This window comes from Sturnira hondurensis, unplaced genomic scaffold (genome assembly GCF_014824575.4).
Source record: "Sturnira hondurensis isolate 20B ecotype Veracruz unplaced genomic scaffold, ASM1482457v3 Scaffold0022977, whole genome shotgun sequence".
Lineage (NCBI taxonomy): Eukaryota > Metazoa > Chordata > Mammalia > Chiroptera > Phyllostomidae > Sturnira > Sturnira hondurensis.
The window spans coordinates 2625165-2646580 of NW_028095608.1; the positions used below are offsets into that span (position 1 = coordinate 2625165).

At 42.8% G+C, this 21416-nt stretch overlaps 1 protein-coding gene across 1 annotated transcript in view; it reads left to right on the top strand.

Moving 5' to 3' along the window:
- Nucleotides 1–21416, top strand: part of RYR2 (ryanodine receptor 2) — a 389249-nt gene that overhangs the window by 114530 nt on the left and 253303 nt on the right. The window contains exon 12 of the mRNA XM_037037343.1: nucleotides 15635–15799. Within this exon, the coding sequence (XP_036893238.1) occupies nucleotides 15635–15799 (165 nt within the window). The remainder of the gene's footprint in view (nucleotides 1–15634; nucleotides 15800–21416) is intronic.

Sequence of the window (21416 nt, forward strand, 5' to 3'; positions counted from 1 at the left end):
CTGAAGGTAAGCTTGGCTGAGACTAGAGCAGCTCTGAAAAGACAGGGCCCACGGGTGCCCCCGACTCTGTCTCTCAGGACTCCTGTTCCAGGGGCACACGGATGGTGGCGGTCTCTTGGAGGGACAGCCAGCGTAGGCCCCTGTTTTCTGTGGTGACAGTGAGAGAGAGCTGCTCTTCCCCAGTAGGGAATCTCAGGACCCAGGCACACGTATTGCTGTGTGGACCACAGGGCAGCTCGGCAGTGGTGCCTGCCTGGGCGTTGGATGGGCGGTGCTGTGGGCTGAGTCACCTCTCTGGTGGGAAGGCAGTTTGTGAACAAGCTTGTTGTCACCGGGCTTTTTCCTTAAGCCCGACTAGGCAGAGGGTGGGGCTCTGTGAGTTTTTTCCACCCGTAGCACCATAGCCCCGTAGGAACCATTTTCAGCCCACTACAGAGGAATCAGCTACCTGATGGAGGCAGCCCTTTCCACGTAGAAAACAGGTGGCTATTCAACTGGTAATGCAGCTTTACTGCAGAGCGTTAGGGTGCGTGATCGGCACCCTAGCAGATGCAGTTCTGCACAGCCATGCCCCAGACACACAAGCCCTGAGCAGGAATATCGGATGAAGGCTCCAGAAAAACTGTCAAGACACAGCATTATAAGAGGCAAAATCTGTCTAACAGTAATTGGAGGAGAAAGAAGCGGCAGGTACAGTAAGTGTTCTGATTGTTCCTATAAAGCTGCCAAAGTCAAAGAATATTTTCTTAAAACTGAAAAATTGAATGATAGAATTGTGAGATACTTACCAGTAAAAAGGCACACCCTGAAGGATGGTAAACTTTGCAAAAACAAGGTGGTGGGAGACAGAGGGAGACACTGCTGTGTCACTGGCGCTGTCTAGCCTCAGGAGAAGGCGGCAAGGGTTCGTGAAGAGTCCTGGACACCCACGGCCGGAGGTTCATGGTCAGCAGAGACATGGACCACATGGGGTAATGGCTAAAACACACAGAGTGGAGGCCCAGTGTATTTGCCCCATCAATGCTTGTAAATGGGCTACAACCACAGTTTAAAACTACAATTTCACATTGGCTCGCAAAGTACAATTCATGCTGGTGCTGAGACGCACGTAAACAGCTTCATTTGGAGAGGTCGTAAGTGAAACGATGGCTGATCAGTAGCAGGGCAGTACAGACAAAAAGGAGGGAATCTGGCCCTGGCCTGATGGATTAGTTGGTTGGAGCATTGTCCCCATACCAAAAGGTCGTGGGTTCGGTTCCCAGTCAGGGCACATGCCTAGGTTGTGGGTTGTTTTCTCTTGGGGCATGCATGGGAGGCAACCTGTTGTCATTTCTCTCTCACACTAGTAATTCCTCTCTCTCTCCCCTGCTCCCCTCTCTTTAAAATCAATGGAAATATCCTCAGGTGAGGGTAAAAAGAAAAAAAAGAAAGGGGTCTGGTCTTACTCCTGGGGTGGAGGGCTTCAGCTGAAGACAGCACTGAGTGAGACAGAGGACACTCTCCAGTGTTGAAGGGCACGCTGCTGGAGGTGGAGTGGGTGCCAGAACTGAGCGGCAAATACGGTAACCAGGCACTGGTGTGCAGACAGCAGAGCCTGCAGGGGGCGCGAGAAGAAACACACAGAAGAGCCTCGGGGTCAGAGACACCAGTCAGGTTTCTCTGTTCGGGACAGCTAGGCAGACGATACGTAAGAAGATGTGTACAATAATGTGCAGTAGGGCATTGTCGTACACGTGCATATTCCACACCGTTGAGGGCCTGGAGAACTGAGCCGTCCTGAGGCCCTGTGCCTAAGTGACATTCACTCACTCAGAAATGCTAGAAGGGCAAGGACCTGGCTGGTAGCTGGGGATGTGCTCACAGTTCTGCTTCCTAGAGCTTGTTGAGGCCATTGGGAGGCAGGGACCTTCCCCACCACTTGGCTTTTCAGAGCCAGTAACTGCTGCCAGTCTGTGGCGCCGAGCAGGTTGGCTAGCAGAGCCAAGACCTCTCCGTGACTGTCCGCTGGGGCTCTGGGCCCTGTTTCACCAGAGGGGGTGCCCAGGGCAGGGCAAGCATGTCACTCATTCAGTCACTGGGCTGGGATCACAGGGTAGCCAGTGGACATGAGATCGTATGAGCCCCAGCCACCTGGCCGGACTGGGTTTAAACAACAGGGCCCAGCCAGAATCCTGGGTGCACTGTGGCTCAGGGAGCCCAGGTGGTTCACCCTGCACTGCGCCCAGCCTCACACAATCGAAGGGCTGCCCTGCCCTGAACGGGCTCCACAGGCCTGTCACTGTCACCTGACCATGCCCCCCAAGTCCTACTCTTGCCGGGGACATGGGAATACTGAGTTCATCTTTCCTTTTCATTGTTTCTATAACAGTCATATTCCCTGGTCTCCAGAAATCCTGATTTTGCTGTAGGAAGCCGAATACTGCCATCCTCTTTCTGTTTTCCTTTTTTCTATAACAATCCTAATTCTCCAGGAGGCAGATGGGTGCCTCCAGCCAAAAGGGCCTGGGGTATTCCAATGAGAAGGACTTGCAGAAGAGAAAAATACGTGAGCAGATGTTAAAACTTTCTGCCATGCATATAGCTACTAGTCTAGCAATCTATTTTTTCCTATTTGACAGAAATAAAATAAAGCCCGAGCAAGCTAACTCTGTCTTTCTTTGCCATGGCAGAGAGCTGAGTGTCTCACAAGTATAGTTGATAGCTAAGGGACACTAGCTGTTGGAATATGTCGATCTGGAAATACATCCCTCAGAATACTGTTGAGTGAAAGAAAAGCACGTTGTAGTTACAAAATGTTATTGTTTTAGTGTACATAAACCTCTGTGTGTGTTTGTATCTGACTAGATGATTGATAGGGAAGGACTGCTCTACAATTTACATTTGGGTGCTTCAGAAAGGTCAGACTGGAGGTGCTTAGGAACATGGGTGCAGAACAGAATTTTGCTCAACTTTAAAAAGTCAATCTCCAGATTATTCTGTGTGTTAAAGTAGCCATATTTCTTTGTAACAAAAAATCGATTAAAAAACAACCACTGCACTAACATTCTTGGATGTATGTTTTGTGCACATTTTTAATTTATTTCTTAAGGATAGATTTCCAGAACTGGACATGCTGACTAAAAACCGCATATTTTTAAAAGCTGTTAATGAAAATTCTTGCCCAACACAATAGCCTTTGAAACCTTTTTCTCCAGTGTCTCTCCTAATACACACTTGGAGAATTTTGGCTGTTTCTGGATTCCGGCACTGTGTCATGCCATCACCGCCTCATGCCATCGTGCGGAGAGCAGGCTCCTGCACCCCTTCAGTGTCTCTATAGCCCAACTGCTGCCTGGCATCGTGTGCAGGGACCCACTGCCCTGTGCAGGTTGTGCTGACTCGCTGCCGAACACCGTGAGTTTGTTTGACTCACGCTGGTAACTGAGCGGGATGATGTGATTGAGACAAGAGAAGGTGAAGCTAAAGGCCAGGAAAACGTTGTAATTTTAAAATCACAGTAGAATTCTAACTCTAAAATAATGGCTGGTTATGTAATTAAAGTTTTTTCCAGGAGGTAAATCTTTCCAGAGACAGTAAATCTTTTTGTAATTTCTTTCTAAAATTCTTTGATTATTATATATTTAATACATAGGCATTATGGAACATTTTAAAAAAGGAACACAAAAATGTGACAAGAAGAAATTAAAATGATGTACAACTCATCATTTAGAAACAATTGTGTTTCTAAATGTGTGTGTGTATTTTACTTTTTAGCAAATATATGCATATCTGATACGAAATAAAATAGGGCAAATTACATACTATCTTGTGTATAATTTTTACTTAATATACAACTGTACATCTTGAGTAATAAAATTTTGACAGTAATTCAACATTCTGTTATATCGATTTACCATGAGTTATTTAGCTACTCCTGTTTATTTAGTGAGTTTTGAATTTTGTACCTATAAATTGGACATTTTTGTCTCTACGTTTTTCTGTATATTGTTGATGCTTCCTTTTTGAAAGTTGGACAGGTTGTTTAGGGGATATGAGGTTTCTTTTTTTTTTTAAATTTTATTTATTTATTTATCTTTAGAGGGGAAGGAGAGAGGGAGAGAAACATCAATGTATGGTTGCCTTTTGTGCGTCCCCTGCTGGTAGTTAGCCTGCAAGGAACCGGCCTGCAACCCAGGCATGTGCCCTGACTGGGAATCGAACCGCGATCGTCTGGTTCGCAGGCCCGCGCTCAATCCACTGAGCTACCCCAGCCAGGGCTGATAGGAGGTTTCTGAAGGTGTTGATTCTGCAGGCTCTCAGACTGCAGTGTCTGCAGGCCACAGTCTGGTGTGGCCACCTGCTTTGTGCCGGGCATGGTCCAGGGAGCAGATGCGTGCAGACAGAGCGCCCTTCAGAGCTGGGTGCCTGTGTTCGTTCTGTGCAGCAGCACAGGGAAGTTGATGTTTCTGTGCACCCTCATCAATAGATCATTCTTAAAAATCTTTGCTAATTTTGATAGATAAAAAGCAGTTGTATCTTACATACTATGGGTGGTAAGTCAATTTCCCAGTAAGGAAAGTGATCTAATTTTACAGATATTATAATGTTTGTAGTATGCTGGTGAATGAAATGTATTGGGTTAGTCAAAAAGTTCATTTGGTTTTTTCTTTAAGATGGCTGTAATAGTGCTTAGTTGTCTTTAACTTCATTCAAAATAGTTTGGTTAGATTGTATTGTGATAGCTGTCATATCAGCATGCATCTAAAAAACTTACTAAAATTGGTGAATTTTTGTGTAGCCATTTTAATATTGAAGGTGGAAGAAAATATGTGATATTTTGGCCTATTGTGCTGTATTATTTCAAGAAAGGTAAACATGCAACTGAAATAAAAGAAAAAGGTTTGTATAGTGTGTGAAAGTGCTGTGAATGGTGGAACGTGTCAGAAGTGGTTTGTGAAGCTTCATGCTGGAGATTTCTTGCTGGACGAAGCTCCATGATTGGGCAGACCAGTTGGACTTGACAGCAATTAAATTGAGACACTAATTGAGAATAATCAATCTTATTCAACCCAGGACATAGCTGACATAGTCAAAATATCTACATCAATAAAGTTACTGGTGAAAATGAAAAAATGTGTCTTTTACAGAAAAAAACATATTTTGCCAACCCAATATTATCACAATAGGTAGTTTCCAGAAATTGCTTCATTTGTCTGCATGCATGTGTCTTTTATAAGCAAATGGATGTGGACTGTGCTACCACAGCGGTGACTCGAGATGTCTCCCTGTGTGCAGCCTTCACCTTGGGCTTTTGACTGAGTTGCAGATGATTTGAAGTATTTCGTGTTTGTTAAATATACATGTATCTTATATGTATATTCTCACATGTATTTCCCATGATCTCCCAATCCCAACTAATGTAGCCCGAAGTAGGACCAATAGCAATGTGTCCGAGGTTGTGGGCTCTTGAACTTGCCAATAGAATTTATTCTGGAAGGAAGCATCAATATATTCCAGTTGGGAATGGGAAGAAGTTCCAAAATACAAACTGGTGTCCTAGGGAAAAGTAAACGGGACAGAAATTTATGCATATATATGAACATGTTGTGAAAAATTGAAGAGCTATTAATAGTGGTGATTGTAATGTTTACCATATAAACTCATTTCAATTGGAATAAAGGTAGCCTCATGAATGTAAAATGTATTCATGATAAAAATTATTTTCTGCAATCACATAAAAAAGAAGCATTGGCTTAACCAACTGAAACAGAATATAAGTAGAGTTCCCAATTAAAGAATAAATTGTAGCCCTGGCTGGTGTAGCCTAGTGGATTGAGCACGGGCCTGCGAACCAGAGTATTGCGGTTCGATTCCCAGTCAGGGCACATGCCTGGGTTGCAGGCCAGTTCCCAGCAGGGGACTCATGAGAGACAACCATACATTGATATTTCTTTCTCTCTCTTCTTCCCTTCCCCTCTAAAGACAAATAAATAAAATCTTTTTAAAAAAGAATAAAGTATATATTTAAAAACTAAAATGTTCTTTTACATTGTCTACATTTTAGAGAAAATGGTGTAGCTAAACAGTTAGTGATTGTTTGGTCACAGGCTCTGGTCTTTGAAATAAATGTTGGGTTCACTTAAAGGTGCACTTGATTTTTTTCCCCACTGACAGGTTGAAAATGCTTGCCATATCATATTTTTGTCATATTATTTCCAATGAAAATAATGAGTACTTTAATTTTTTTGAAGGCAAAGGCTTTTTTAATGTAACATATTTCTTTGATTGTAGGTAGACATTCAGCATGCAATTAATAAATGACTATTGACTGACCTAATTACTGTGATGCAAATCAAGTTTTCATTATTGATGAAAAACTAAACTTTCCTATGTCAGTTGAAAATACCAATTTTTGCCTTGATTCAGGGATATGGCTTTGGAAATTCTGAATGAAAATCATCTGTCACAAACCCTTGTGTCTACATTGGTTTTCCTTTGCCTACAACTGTGTGAGGCCTCTTTGCTATTATATTTTTGAAATTGTACAAATCACTGCGATTTTTTTTACTTAAAGTGATAAGTGAGAACAGCTTTAAAAAGGTTACACCCCTCATTAACGTGGGGAGCATCTCTCTTGGTCATCATCGGGATGTCTTGGACAGTGTTGGGAGCACTCAGTCGCTCGTCTGAAATTCAGGGTCTGACAGAAGTCAACAGTCGTTGGCATCTACATGTATTCAGAATAAGCAGAACAGAGTGGAAAATAGATTATAATATAACCTGTGTTGGTCCTCTTATTTATTCCAGCTTTATTGAGATATAATTGATGCAGCATTGTTGAATTGTAAGGTGTACAGTGTGATGATTTGATATACATCTTTATTACAAAATGATTATGTTAGTCTGCTCCGAAAGAAGACATTTTACGTGATGCAGAATTCAGTTTGATTCATGTAGGTTTTCTTCATGAAAAGGGCCTATTCTTCACTTTCTCTGCTCCTAGAATCCTCAACCCTCACTTTCAAGTGTGTTGAAATGTCAGTTTTAAACAGAAGGTAGATCTCGCCAGTCACATATATACTCCCCCCAAGATGTAACTTTTTGGCTTAAAATGTCACAAAAATGTTCCTGTCTGGGTGATGTCCTCCTGTTTTTCCTCTCCCAGGCACCACGAATAGAAACTGCTGCTGCTGAAAAGGTGGAACAGACTCAGATAGGCTGCCAGGGAGACCACGGGGTGCACTGAGCAAGCGCAAAAGTAGAAAGGGCAAAACCGTTTTTAGGACATAGTTTTTAGTATGTTGTTTTTGTTTGGGATTTTATTCTTGGTTCAAAAAAATGTTTCGATGCTTTACAAAACAATACAAATAAGAGTAATGGTTAATTTATGGTCCAGATAATGTGCAAGTACCTTATCTTCATTATCTCATTTAATTCTAGTTCAATCCTATGATGCTTAAGTACCATTTTTAGTGTTAATTGTGCAGATGAGGAAACTGAAGCTTAGATAGATAAGTTATGTGGCTGATCCAGACTTTGAACCTAAGTAGTAAAACCAAATCCCTGTTTAACAAGAACATTAAAGGTTTTACAATAATAACAGCAGACGGGAAAGTTGTCCTGTGTTGCTGTGATCTGGTGAGCACCTACTATATCCGTTCAGTGATGGATTAAACATCTAAGAAATAAACGCAAAGTAAAGAGCATATATTTTCCTGCCAAAATAATTATACAAAGCTATCATTAGAAGTGAATTTTTGTTTAATCAGGATTAAATTGAAAAGAGATTTTTTTGCAGTAACTCTTTCTCAAGGGGTGCTGTTAGTATAATGGAAAATAATGCTGACTTCCAGCCAAGATGAAGGTGTAGGTAGACACACTGTGCCTCCTTGTACAACCAGAAGGACAACAACAAATTTAAAGATAAAAAAAGACCAGAACTGACAGAAAACCAAACTGTATTGTATTGTATTGTATTGTATTGCAGTCCAACAACCAACAAGTTAAAGAAGAGACATTAATCTAGACCAATAGGAGGGGCAGAGACAGGCAACTGGGATGGTGAGGACTTTTGGCAGGATGGTGGCTGGCTGAGTGGGCAGTACCATATTTGCATGTGGGCAAGCTGGGAGGAACAACTGGGAAGTGAGACCATGCGACCCAGGGTTCCAGGGAGGGAAAATAAAGCCTCAAAACCTCTGGCTGTAAAAATCTGTGGGGGTTGAGGTGGCAGGGGAAGCTTCTAGCCTCACAGGAGAGTTCCTTGGAGAGATCCCCTCGCCCCTGGAATCAGCACCAGAAGGGTCCAATTTGCTTGTGGGTAGCAGGGGACATGACTGAAATTCGGCCAAGAGCCAAGCAAGTGACACTGTTCCCTCTTGGACCGCTCCCACATATATAGTGACCTGGGTTGTCTCACCCTGGCAGATACCTAAGGCTCCACCTACTACTGTGTAACGGGTGTGCTGAGGCAAAAAAAATGGCCCAAATGAAAGAACAGATCAAAGCTTCAGAAAAAATATAGCTAAGTGACAAAAAGCCAACTTATCAGATGCAGAGTTCAAAACACTGGTAATTAGGATGCTCACAGAAATGGTTGAGTATGGTCACAAAAGAGAGGAAAAAGTGAAGGCTATGCAAAGCAAAAATAAAGGAAAATGTACAGGGAACCAACAGTGAATGGAAGGAAACAGGTACTCAAATCAGTGGTTTGGAGCAGAAGGAAGAAATAAATATTCAACTGAAACAGAATGAAGAAACAAGAATTCAAAAAAATGAGAGGCTTAGGAACCTCCATGACAATTTTACACACATTTCAACATCTGAATCATAGGGGTGCCAGAAGAGAAGAGGAAGAGCAAGAAATTGAAAACGTATTTGAAAAAAACAATGGAGAACTTCCCCAATCTGGCAAAGGAAATAGACTTCCAGGAAGTCCAGGAAGCCCAGAGAGTCCCCAAAAGGAAGCGTACCCTAAGATATATCATATTTACACTACTCAAGATTAAAGGAGAGAATCTTAAAAGCAGCAAGAGGAAAGGAGAGAGTTTCCTACAAAAAAATTCTCATAAGGCTATCAGCTGATTTCTCAAAAGAAACCTTACAGTCAAGAAGGAGCTGGAAAGAAGTGTTCAAAGTTCATGAAAGGCAGGGACCTACATCTAAGATGACTCTATCCAGCAAAGCTTTCATTTAGAATGGAAGAACAGATAAAGTGCTTCTCAGATAAGGTCAAGTTAAAGGAGTTTATCATCACCAAGCCCTTATTATAGGAAATGTTAAAAGGGCTTATCTATGAAAAAGATAAAAAATATGGACAGTAAAATGACCACAAACTCACAATTGTCAACAACCAAACCTAAAAAAAGAACCCAAATAGAAATAAACTAAGCAAACAACTAGAACAGGAACAGAATCACAGAAATGGAGATCATATGGAGGGTTATCAGCGGGGAAGGGGAGTGGTGGAATGGGGAAAAAGGTACAGGGAATAAGTGGCATAAATGGTAGGTAGAAAATAGACAGGGGGAGGTTAAGAATAGTGTAGGAAATGTAGAAGCCAAAAAACTCTTATGTATGACTCATGGACATGAAGTAAGGGGTTGGGGAGGGTGTGCAGGACAGAGGAGAACAAAGGGGGGGGGGATGGGACAATTGTAATAGCATAATCAAAATATATTTTTAAAAAGAAAGTAGTGCCGACTGTGGTTTTACAGGAGATATGCAAATTCAGTGATAGTTTTTATCCTGATTCTTTTTAATGATAGTAAACCAGAGAGCTAGCTGAAATCTCCATTGGGGAAGGTGAGGTGCGTATGAGGTCAGCCAGGCAAGCAGAGCCCACACCATGTATGAAGAAACACTAAGGGGGCTCTGGCCAGGTGTTGCAGTTGGTTAGAACATCATCCCGATATATCAAGGTTAGTAGTTCAGTCCCTAGTTGGGGCACATATAAGAATCAACCAATGAGTGCATAAATAAGTAGAATAACAAATCTCTCCCCCCCTTTCCCCTTCCCCTCCCTCCCTCCCTCCCTCCCTCTCATGGGCTTGCTTTATGAGATTGTGAGGCTGTGGAGTCAGCCACAGGGCCAGGGGTATGGAAAGGCTGGCCAGGGCCAGGATGGAATGCCATGAGCACTGGCTGTGTGTGGTCTCTGAGCTCAGGGAAAACCTCCGCTCTCTACAAAGGCCTCAGCAAGCATCCCTGCCCCAGGATAATCTCCCATTTGATTTGCTCAAGGCCAGTTGATTAGGGGCCTTAATTATATCTGCATGACTCTCCTTTGCCTGTGATGTAACCTAATTACAGTACTGATGTTTTCTGTACTCACTGGCCCAGCCCACACTCAGGGAGAGGGTTGCATAGGTTCCTTGGAAGCTCTTTGAAGAGTTTCATTGCAGAAGAGGCACCGGCCCCCTCCCCTCAGCGCAGGAAATGTCCAAATTCCTTCCCTGCACAAGCCTACCCATCAGCCTCTTCAGAAGATTTCTGAACACCAGGGATAAAGAGAGCTGTTTTGCAACTCTTTTTGCAACTCTTCCCTGGGTGGGAAGTAATTTCTCTGACCCTGTGGCATTTTTAGATTCCTATTTCACAGTGACCAACTATTCTGTGCTCCAATGTGGCACCCAAAAGGAGCAAATACAGCTGTTTTATTGACCTTTACCTTTCCTTGCTTGAACCATTATTTGTCTGATGGAGGACTCGCTATTACAAAAACAAAGACTCCAGCATCTAAGGAGGAAGGCCTTTTTCCCTTCATCCTCTCAGCTACTTGGTAGAATAATTTGAGACTTAAGGATGATTTCAATTAATGCTATTAGAATCTCTTTGAACTCTCTGGTCCATAGAGTAAGAATGTAATCCTACAGGACTAGTTTAAATTTATTAGGGAATCTAGTTTGGTGTCTCCAGTGCCTTTCCGTGTCACTTAACAAGGACAGATGTTCAGGAATGGCTTTGGCTTTGTAATGCGCTGGTTTGGTGTGTCTGATAACAAAATATCCATCCTGTGTTTCAGACTGACCTTTTTTACTTCCGGAGCCACTCTGATACTCATGTGAGGCTCTCATTCCCCATCATTCATGAGTAGAATTATTTGAATGGTAGGGTACTTTGTAAACACATTTTTTATTGAAAATTAGAAGGGGTATGTGATTGCTTTCCAAACATGCACTTACTCATTTGGCAGAGTTACAGAGAATTTAGCATTTTGGGGCACTGTTCAGGTGCTGGGAGTGTGGACTGTTGGGCTGGAGGTCACCAGACTTGAGATTCCTGGTCAGGGAGGAAACCAGACGTTTGAAGAACAGTGTTAGTCAGGTGCCAGCCTCTCTCCAGTGGTTGAAGTACAGCCCATTCCGGGTGTACATGAAGCAAAGGAGAACATGTGTGTCTAGCCACAGTTCTCCCAGTGAGAATGGGAGTCTTCTTAACAACTGGAGACTGTGTTGGGGAGACCTGCTTTCCCCTGGAGGGTTTCCGTGGTTCTTGTGGTGGTTGCCGCCAGACAGGCAGTTAGAGCAGCAGTGTTTTTAAATTTAAGTTTAAATTTAATTTGATTTTTTAAAATATTGTTTACTGTTCAAGTACAGTTTTCTGCCTTTTCCCCAATCCCTCCCCTGCCCCCCCGCCCCCCCCTGCCCCCCTGCCCCCCCATGTTACTGTCCATGTGTCCTTTATGCTTGTTCCTGCAAACCCTTCCCCTTTTCCCCCATTATCCCCTCCCCTCTCCCTCTGGTCACTGTCAGCCTCTTCTCAATTTCAGTATCTTGGCTTTACTTTGCTTGCTTGTTTCTTTTTCTTTCTTTTTAAAAAAGATTTATTTATTTATTTATCTTTAGAGGAGAAGGGAAGGAGAGAAGGAGAGAAATATCAATGTATGGTTGCCTCTTGTGAGTCCCTTGCTGGAAACTGGCCTGCAACCCAGGCACGTGCCCTGACTGGGAATCGAACTGCAATACTCTGGTTCGCAGGCCCGCGCTCAATCCACTGAGCTACACCAGCCAGGGCTTTCGTTTTGTTGATTAGGTTCCTGTTAGTGGTGAGATCATATTGCAGAGCAGCGATGTTAAACCTTCGTGGGTGTTAGTCATCCTGAGGCGACAGCGAGGGTCTCAGCAGTCCTCAGCTAGAGGCAGGAGGCATGGGGACTACACTTTATGTAGCCTTTCCAGGGAAGTCTCTGCTTGCTGGGAAAACTGCCACGTCAGGGCGCCTCTAGTGGCCATCTGACCTTGAGATTGGAAAGCTTCTGTTGACTTGCTTTCAACTTTACTGACTCAGTCTATAATTGCCATCTGATATTAAGCTGATTTAAGTAATTTTATATTTTAATTGATGTTTTCATTTTCTCATTACATTTCATTTTTTATAATTTATTTCTCAACAGAGATTCCTCATGTTTATTCACTATGCATATATTTTTCTTTATGCCCTTGTACATATGGTATATTTATTTATAATAGTTGTTTCACAGTGTTTGCCTACTACCAATTGTGAGGGCCTTCTTTGTGTCAGTTTCTATTGCTTTTTTTCCTAGTACAGGTCACTTTGTTTAAAATTTAGTTCAGATTGGTTTCCTTGTTTCTTCACCTGTCATTTTTGAGAGCACACAGGGTGTTGGAGGCTGTATGGTGGAGACTGCCTTTTGTTACGGCTGTCTTCTGAATGGCGGTTTTGGTTTGGGCAGCTGGTTAACCCAGCTTGGCTGGAGCGCCAGCTTCCTCCTGTTTGCAATGAGCCGTGGCTTCTGTTTCTGCTTAGTGGTGTCACCCTCCGTCTCTGCACTGGCCCTTCCTGGAGTGCCTGTGGTTCAGTGGTCAGCGAGGATTGCAGTGGATTTTACAAGCAGGTTCTGTGGCTACTCCTCTGATTCTACTTTTCTGATTTGCAGGCTGCTGGGGCCCCAAGCGTGTCCCCTGACTCCTCAGCCAGTGAGGCACAGCGTCACTCTGCCTGGGCTGCAGGCAGCGGGCAGGGCAGCCCAAGGCCAAGGCAGCATTGCATGAGCCTCCCACATGCTGTTCCCCTTGAGAGAGGAGACTGCGCTCCAGTTTGTCCCACTCAAGGGCATCTGGATAGGTTTTCAAAAGCGTTTTCTTTGAAAATGTGTAATCATCTATGAGGATTAGTCCAACTAAACCATTCCATCACTGCCCAAAGCTGTAATTCTCAAAAGAAAAATAAAATTTAAAAGGTCATTCCGAAACGGAAAGCCTGTAGTTTAGATACGGTATTGCTAATACAGAATTTGGACCATTACTGCTCATCCGTCCGGGACACTCAACTTTTAGTGACACGGGCTGCGATTCTGTTAGACGTTGCACCAGCTGCCCCACTCCTGGTTCACGCTGTGCTTGTTCTCATGCTTGTTCAAAGGTCTGGATTATGTTTCCCTGAATTTCTTCTAAGCCTGAGCCACACACATACACATACAAAAAGCTGAGAAATAAAAGAAGGAAGGCCTGTGGCCCATGTTCTTTCGTTTTTCTCATGTCGCTTGAGCAGTTCTTACCTGACTCGAGAGGCAGTCTTCATGAGATTCTGTGGTTAAAACTTGCAGTTCACAGCGATGGAGCCACTTCATCGCAGGCAGTGACTGCGGCCCCTCAACACACAACCCACTGTCTGCAAATAGACCGCACACTACTTCCTTGGATAAAGGGGAAGGAAAGTTTGAGTCGGAGGAGATGATGACATTGTTGTATTTCCCCCCAGGATTTAATTTTCTTATTGCTAGGGTTGGTGTAAGTAGATGAATAGTGTATCTTGTTTGATAAAATGAAATTGGAATGCTTTGTTATCTGATGTATTACAGACACTTGGAATAGTGTTTCAAATTATTTGCATAATGGCTAAACTAACTTAATTTATAACTGTATTCATTTTCTTATATGGCCTTGACCTTAACAATTCCAACTCATCTTAATTTTCAGTTGTCATGGAAGGTTATAATCATTTTGAGTTATTGCTAATAGAGTATTCAAATGACAGAATTTTTTGGTTAAATTTTTCTTTTTATATAAGACATGAATTTTACTCAAAAGAAAAATAAAATTTAAAAGGCGATGTCGAAATTAAAGGCCCCTAGTTTAGATATAGTATAGCTAATACAGAATTAGTAATAGTTTCAACATTATGTAGTATAGCTAACTCAGGATTAGTAATAGTTCCAATATTATATAACTGTTATTAATTTCAGACAACAGTCAAATAACCAAAGTTATAAAAGAAACTTAAAGTAAATTTAACAAGGAAAATTTGACCAAGGAGAATAAGAAACCACTAAAAGAGGTATTGCAACCAAAAAAATACTAGATTTTTTTCCCTGTTATTTTAAGGACTATGCAATACTTTATGACAGTGAATTGCTGGAGGTCAGGATGAAGTATGGATGGGGGGGAATTAAAAGGGATCCGTTGAATGAGGAAGCATTGAAACGCAAGGATTTGAGCCCTGGCCACTGTGGCTCAGTTAACTGGGGCATTGTCCTGCGGCCCAAAGTGCCATAGCCGGGCTCTCGGTCAACACGCACAAGAAGGCAACCAACTGCTGTGCCTGTCATCTCTTTCTCTCTCTACCCCCTTCTTTCCTCCCCCCTCCTCTCTCTAGAGAAAGCAGTGAAAAAGTCCTTAGCTGAGGATACAATTTTTTTGTGAATGTAGGGATTTGAAAGACACAATTAGCTGGTACCAGAGCATTGACTGGGACCTAAGGCAGAGGGAGTCTAGCCCCTGTGATGCTTTAGAGAAAGTCCGAGCTGGAAATTGCTGAATTGGAAGCTGAGCCACAGCAGTTCTGAATAGTTCTAAAGAAGTCATCGTTAACACTGGACACCCTTGTCACCCATTGTCACCATCATTTTCATGGTCAAACTCATTAAAAATTAAGTGTTCACTTTATCCCAGACACTGTGCTGAAAATTTTACACACGTGATCTCATTTTTTCTGGTACTGTGGGGGAGATAACTTTTGTTGGCTTTATTTACAGATGAGAAATAGGAGCTGTAATTAACTTGTCCTAAGATCATGGCGGTAGCAAAAGACTGGACTCAGGCCTGGATTTGCTGTCTCATGAACCTATGCTCTTAAGAACCAGTAAACAAAAAATAATCTGGAAAGAGTATGAAGCTGGCACTACTCATTTTAAGATCTCTGGTTTGGAGTTTGCCATTGAGCAATGTAAAATTTGATGTTATGCCAAAATAAATTTCTATCCATGTGAATAATTCAAGAAAATGTTACTTAATCTTATAATTTCCTTTTTTAAAAAGATTTTTATTTATTTATCTTTAGAGGGGAAGGGAAGGAGGGAGGGAGAGAAACATCAATGTATGGTTGCCTCTTGTGTGTCCATTGCTGGGAACTGGCCTGCAACCCAGGCATGTACCCTGACTGGGAATCGAACCACGGTTGTTTGGTTCACAGGCCCGTGCTCAATCCACTGAGCTACACCAGCCAGGGCTTACAATTTTCTACTTGACACTTCAGTAGAGGTTGAACTATTAGCATAAAATATTCAACCATTATTATTTCAGGGGACTTCAGAGGGCTGAATTTTTCAAGGGACATATTTACCACAAGACCAAGTTCTTTGAATATAAAGTAGTATTTTAAAAGTTTTGCTTAGCTTCTTTTCCTCTCTCCTCAGGAAAAGTTGGACACAGGGGTGAGAAAAGAAGTCGATGGCATGGGGACCTCTGAGATAAAGTACGGAGACTCGGTCTGCTACATCCAGCACGTGAACACAGGCCTGTGGCTGACCTACCAGGCCGTAGATGTGAAGTCTGTGCGAATGGGTGCCACGCTGCGCAAGGTGAGGTGGTGGGGAGCACCCTGTGCAGTGGGCACCGCTCAGGTCTGCAGTGCACACCCGAGGCAGGAGGGGAGCCTGCTGGCACCCGTTACTGGCACGCTAGCCGTGGGGCTCCTCCACCAGCAGCTCTGGTTGTGTAAGGTGGGCATGGCTGGACGTCACCTCGCTGATTGAGATGTGACGTGAAGAAGTATACTTCTTCCTGGATTCTTGCCTACTCTCCCTCTTCCCCTCTGCCCTCTGTGCTGTGGCGAGACCTGCTCAGGCACTCTCCCCTCCCAGTCCTGTGCTGGCTCTCCTTCGCCTGCAAGACCACATTGTATTTCTTGGAGACACAAATTCCTAGTTTTATTAAGCGAATTTTCTTTTACCCTGACTTTTTAAAACTGTTATACTATAGATTTAAATCAATGATTAATCATTTTCGATGTTTATAAATAGACAACTTACACCACAATTCCCATACTCTTTTTTTCCTTTTTTACTAAATGTATTGGGGTGACATTGGTTAGTAAGTTCATACAGGTTTCAGGTATACAATTCTATGATACTTGCACTGTGTATTGCATTGTGTGTTCACTACCCACAGTCAAATCTCTATCACCATGTATTTGACCCCTTTACCCTTTACAATCCAATCCCCCCACTCCCTTCTGTCTGGTAACCACCATGCTGTTGTCTGTGAGGGTTTTTTTTGTCTTGTTTGTTCATTTGTTGCTTTCAGTTTTATATTTCACAAATGAGTGAAATCACATGTGGTTCTTGACTTTTCTGTCTTATTTTGCTTAGCAAAATAAGTCTTTAGGAATCGTCTTTAGGAATAAATGTTTTAGACTTTCTGGAAGACCACGCTTTTGGGTGGAGATGCAAACCCCCCTGTTTGCCTCTTGCCTGCTCTCTGCCCCGTCCTCCTTCGCTCCGCAGCGGACCCTTAGGGTCTTCCTTTCTCCAGCATGACTCAGCGCATTCCTGGCAGTTTCTCCAAAAAAAAAGCAAACAAACAGAATATGAGTTTTGCACTTCTGTGCCTGTGCATACACTGTTTCAAGTATCATTTAAACTTTGTTTTCTCCACTCAATTCCTATCTCTTCTCCAGAGATTAAGTTAAAAATTGATCTTAGTTCTTCCTGACTCTCAGCTTATCCCCTACGCCTACTTTCCTTTGTGATCTCATATTTGTGAAAAACTTATTAAATTTTATATACGTCCCTGTGCTATTTTATTTGTTAGGCTTCATGTCTCCTAGTTTGCGAGTTCCCTTGGGGAAACTGCATAGTACTAAATTGTTCACATTTCATATTTTTATGCCAACATAAACAGTGCACAGAACCAAATCACAAGACAAGTGTTATTTCCACACATGAGACCTGGAAAAGGAATTCTGCAATGGGGCAGAAACTCGCCTTCAGTAGACTCATCACAGCAGACACACTCCAGTGCAGGTCGTTCGGTGTTAGCTGCAGTCTGTTTGGAGTGACCGGAGCGGTTTTAGTGCAGCTGGGGGCCGAGCCTGCTCTGGTGGGGCTGGGCGGAAGTGCATCCCTCTACTGCAGTGCTCAGAGCGTCAGGCAAGATCCCAGGGCAGCTGTCCCGCACCCCAACCCCACTGGGTGATCACCATTACCTGTGGCCAAATTTTATAGGTAAAATTTATATGCACTGAAATGTGAAAGAATTGACTGTGCAGTTCTGACGATTGGATACTTTTGTGTGACCCCCACACACCACAACATGGACCATTTCCTTATTGCTCAGAAAATTGCCCAACATGCCTTCCTGGGATATCCCCACCCCACCTCCACCAGGGCATCCACTTTGGTGACCTTTCCCCTGGTAGGTTAGTTTTGCCTGTTAGAGAACTTTGTGCACAGGAAACTACGCGTACGCTCCCTTTTGTACGTGGCTTCTTTCATTTGGTAAAATGCCTCTGACTTTTGTCCTGTTGCTGCATGCTGGGATCTGAAGAGTTGAAGCTGCTTTTTAAGGTCTTCAGAAGCCAGAGAGCTGAGAGTTAAGGAGGTTCAGGTAGTTCACTGTCAAGGGTTGGGGAGCAAAAAGGAAAAGGCATGACAAGGTATGTAATGGTGACTGGCTTATCACTGTCTCCCTTGCCAGACTCTGGGCCCATGAGCCACAGGTTTGATTTCTGTGTTCTCCACATCTAGCACAGCCCCTGGATCGAAGTGGTGTGCAGCCATCATTTCTCAGTAAAAACGTGCATTTTCAGGAGTGCAGTTCCATCCAGTTGAGTTGATGAGGTCCCACCTGCACCCATCCGCTTGATCTCCACCTGTGTTAGTGGTGCAGAGTTTGGGACCACACACACTGCAATAGCACATGGAAGGTGGAAAGCTAGTGTCCACATTGTGGTGAGAGAGTCTGGTTGGGCTTCCAAGCACATTTCCATTTTGATAATGGTATTTGGCCATGATCTTCTGTCTGACTTAGCAGATACTTATGTTTTTTTTCTAAATACTTTGTTTTGAAAATTTTTAAGCATACAAAGAATTGGAAAAGTAATCAGTAGACATGCATGCATCCTTGAATTAGACTCAATAGTTATTAGCAGTTTGCAATAGTCACTTTCCCTGCATCCCTCTTGTCTTCTCTTTCTTTCTCTGTATGATGTGCATGTGTGTATGTATGTATTACACAGGTATACACACATCCACAATACTACTCATGTACTTAATCATGATAATTCCATGACATCATCTGATATCCTGTTCATGTTCATATTTCTGTAGTTCTGAGAATGTTTTTCAGCTTATTTTATTTTATTTATTTTTAAAAAATATATTTTATTGATTATACCATTACAGTTGTTCTATTCCTCCCTTCATTCCCCTCCACCCTACACACCCCCTCCCCCACCCTTCCCCCCTTTAGTTTATGTCCACGTGTCTCAAGTTCTTTAGATTCTATATTTCCTCTACTATTCTTGCCCTCCCCCCATCTATTTTTTACCTACCGTCTATGCTACTTATTTTCTGTCTCTTCTCCCCTCTTCTCCTCCTCCCACTCCCCTGTTGCTAACCCTCCATGTGTTCTTCATTTCTATGGTTCTGCTCTTGATCTAGCTGTCATATTGGTTTGCTTTTGTTTTAGGTGTGGTTGTTAGTAACTGTGAGTTTGCTGTCCTTTCACTGTTCCTATTTTTCATCTTCTTTTTCTTAGATAAGTCCCTTTAACATTTCATATAATAAGGGCTTGGTGATGATGGACTCCTTGAATTTGATCTTATCCGAGAAGCACTTTATCTGTCTTTCCATTCTAAATGAAAGCTTTGCTGGGTAGAGCAGTCTTGGATGTAGGTCTTTGGATTTCATGACTTGGAATACTTCCTTCCAGCTCCTTCTTGCCTGTAAGGTCTCTTTTGAGAAATCCACTGACAGTCTGATGGGAACTCCTTTGTAGTGACTGTCCCCTTTTCTCTTGCTGCTTCTAGGATTCTCTCCTTCATTTTAGTTTTGGCTAATGTAATTATGATGTGCCTTGGTGTGTTCCTTCTTGGGTCCAACTTCTTTGGGACTCTCTGAGCTTCCTGGATTTCCTGGAAGTCTATTTCCTTTGCCAGACTGGGGAAGTTCTCCTTTATTATTTGTTCAAATAAATTTTCCACTCGTGGCTGTTTCTTTCCCCTGCTGGTACCCTTATAATTTGGATGTTGGAACGTTTAAACATGTCCTGGAGGTTCCTAATCCTCTCCTCATTTTTTTGAATTCTTGTAACTTTACTTTTTCCTGTTTGGTCATTTCTTTCTTCCTTCTGGTCCACCCCCTTGATTTGAGTCCCAGTTTCCTTTCCATCACTATTGGTTTCCTGTGCATTTCCCTTCATTTCAATTAGTTTAGCCTTCATATGTTCCTCTAATTTGTGACTATAATCAACCAATTCTGTGAGCATCCTGATCACCAGTGTCTTGAATTGTGCATCTGAGAGTTTCGCTATTTCCTGGTCACTTAGAGTTATTGGCTCTGGGGCTTTGCGTTCTTCTTGAGCCATATTTTGGATTGTTCGTGCCTGTTATGTATGAGGAGCAGAGCCCTAGGTGTTCACCAGGGCCGGGCCACCCAGTCGCTGGGTTGTGACCCTGTATGTGGGGGCGGGGCCAAAGGAAGCCAATGGCGAGCACTCTTTGCTTCCTCCCGCTGCCACCGCAGGCCGAGCTATTCGTCCCATAGCTCTCGAATGTGCGAACGCGGTCAGCCGCTGCTGGGTCCGTTGCTGGAGTCTGCGCGGTCCCTCTCACTTCTCACTCCCGCCATCCCAAGCCCTCACTGGGTCTGCCGGCGCTACCCCGGATGCCTGGGCACCTGGGGTCGGGGGATCCTTCCTGCCCGACCCTGCTCTGCTGCTGGCTCCGCCCCTCTTACCCGTGGGGTAGAACTGTTCGTTGTTGCTGGACTTCCGTATAGTTCAATTTTTCTGTTCTTTGGCTGCGGCTTTGTTCTCCAAACCTTTGTTGTATTCAAACTTGGTTGTGGGAGAAGGCACAGTGTTTCCACCTACGCCTCCATCTTGGCGGAAGTCTCTTTTTCAGCTTATTTTAAATCAAGATCCAGTCAAGGTTTGTATATATATTTATTTTTATGCCTCCTCAGTTTCTTTTAATCTGGAATAGCTTGTCACCTTTGTTCCATGCCACTGAAACTTTTGTGGACCCAAGCCTGTGACATGACTGGTCCACGTTCCAGTTGTGTTTGCCCATTTTGTCCCCGTCACCCAGGGTCCTTGCGAGTCCCATAAACTTGGAATCAGGCCCAGGGCGCTCTGCCTACATCAGTCACCCTTGTCCCCGTGTGGCTCTTTGGTGCTTGAATGTGGCTAACATTACAGGTGCTGAATTTTGAGTTTTGTTTAATTTTAATTAATTTAAATTTGAAAACTTATGCCTGAGTAAGGTATTTGAAAACTTTTATGCATGTTTGTAACAACTTAGTCACGTGAGGGTGCTTTTCCAACCAATAAATGTCATGGGTTCTGAAATAAGTCACATACTTTCAATAATAAATTGGTATCCAAAAGGTAGTCTATAAATATAAAATACACTCTGGATTTTGAAGACAAAGAATGATAAAAGTGAATTTAAAATGTCCCATTAACAAGTCTGTATGTTTATTACATGTTGAAATAATAATATTTTAGATTATTAGGTGAAATCAAGTATATTATTTAAAATAATTCTACCTTTTTAAAAAACTCCTACTAATATGGGTTCTGGAAAATTCAAAGCTACATATTTTAAAAACATTTTCTGCCTCCTCGTCTCCCTGCGGTCTCTGCCCCTTGCAAGGACGAACACTGTCGTTGCTGCTGAGGCTGGGGATGAGTTTGGTTGTCGGGCTTTTCATCTGATTGTATTGACAGTGATTTTATTGGCCTTTCTGTACTGCATTCCATGTTGTTAAATGTGAATATTTACCAGAAAGGTAAGCGTTTGGGTTTCACAAATTGTAAAGAACTGAAAAAGGAAAACAAAGGAAAAGTTTTTCCTCAGATATCAGTGTATTAAGCACTCTTGTCCTAATACCACCATTTCCTTACAGTTTTTATTAAAGATTCCAAATATGATATATGGTTATGGGAGAAATACAGGTATAAATGGTAACATGT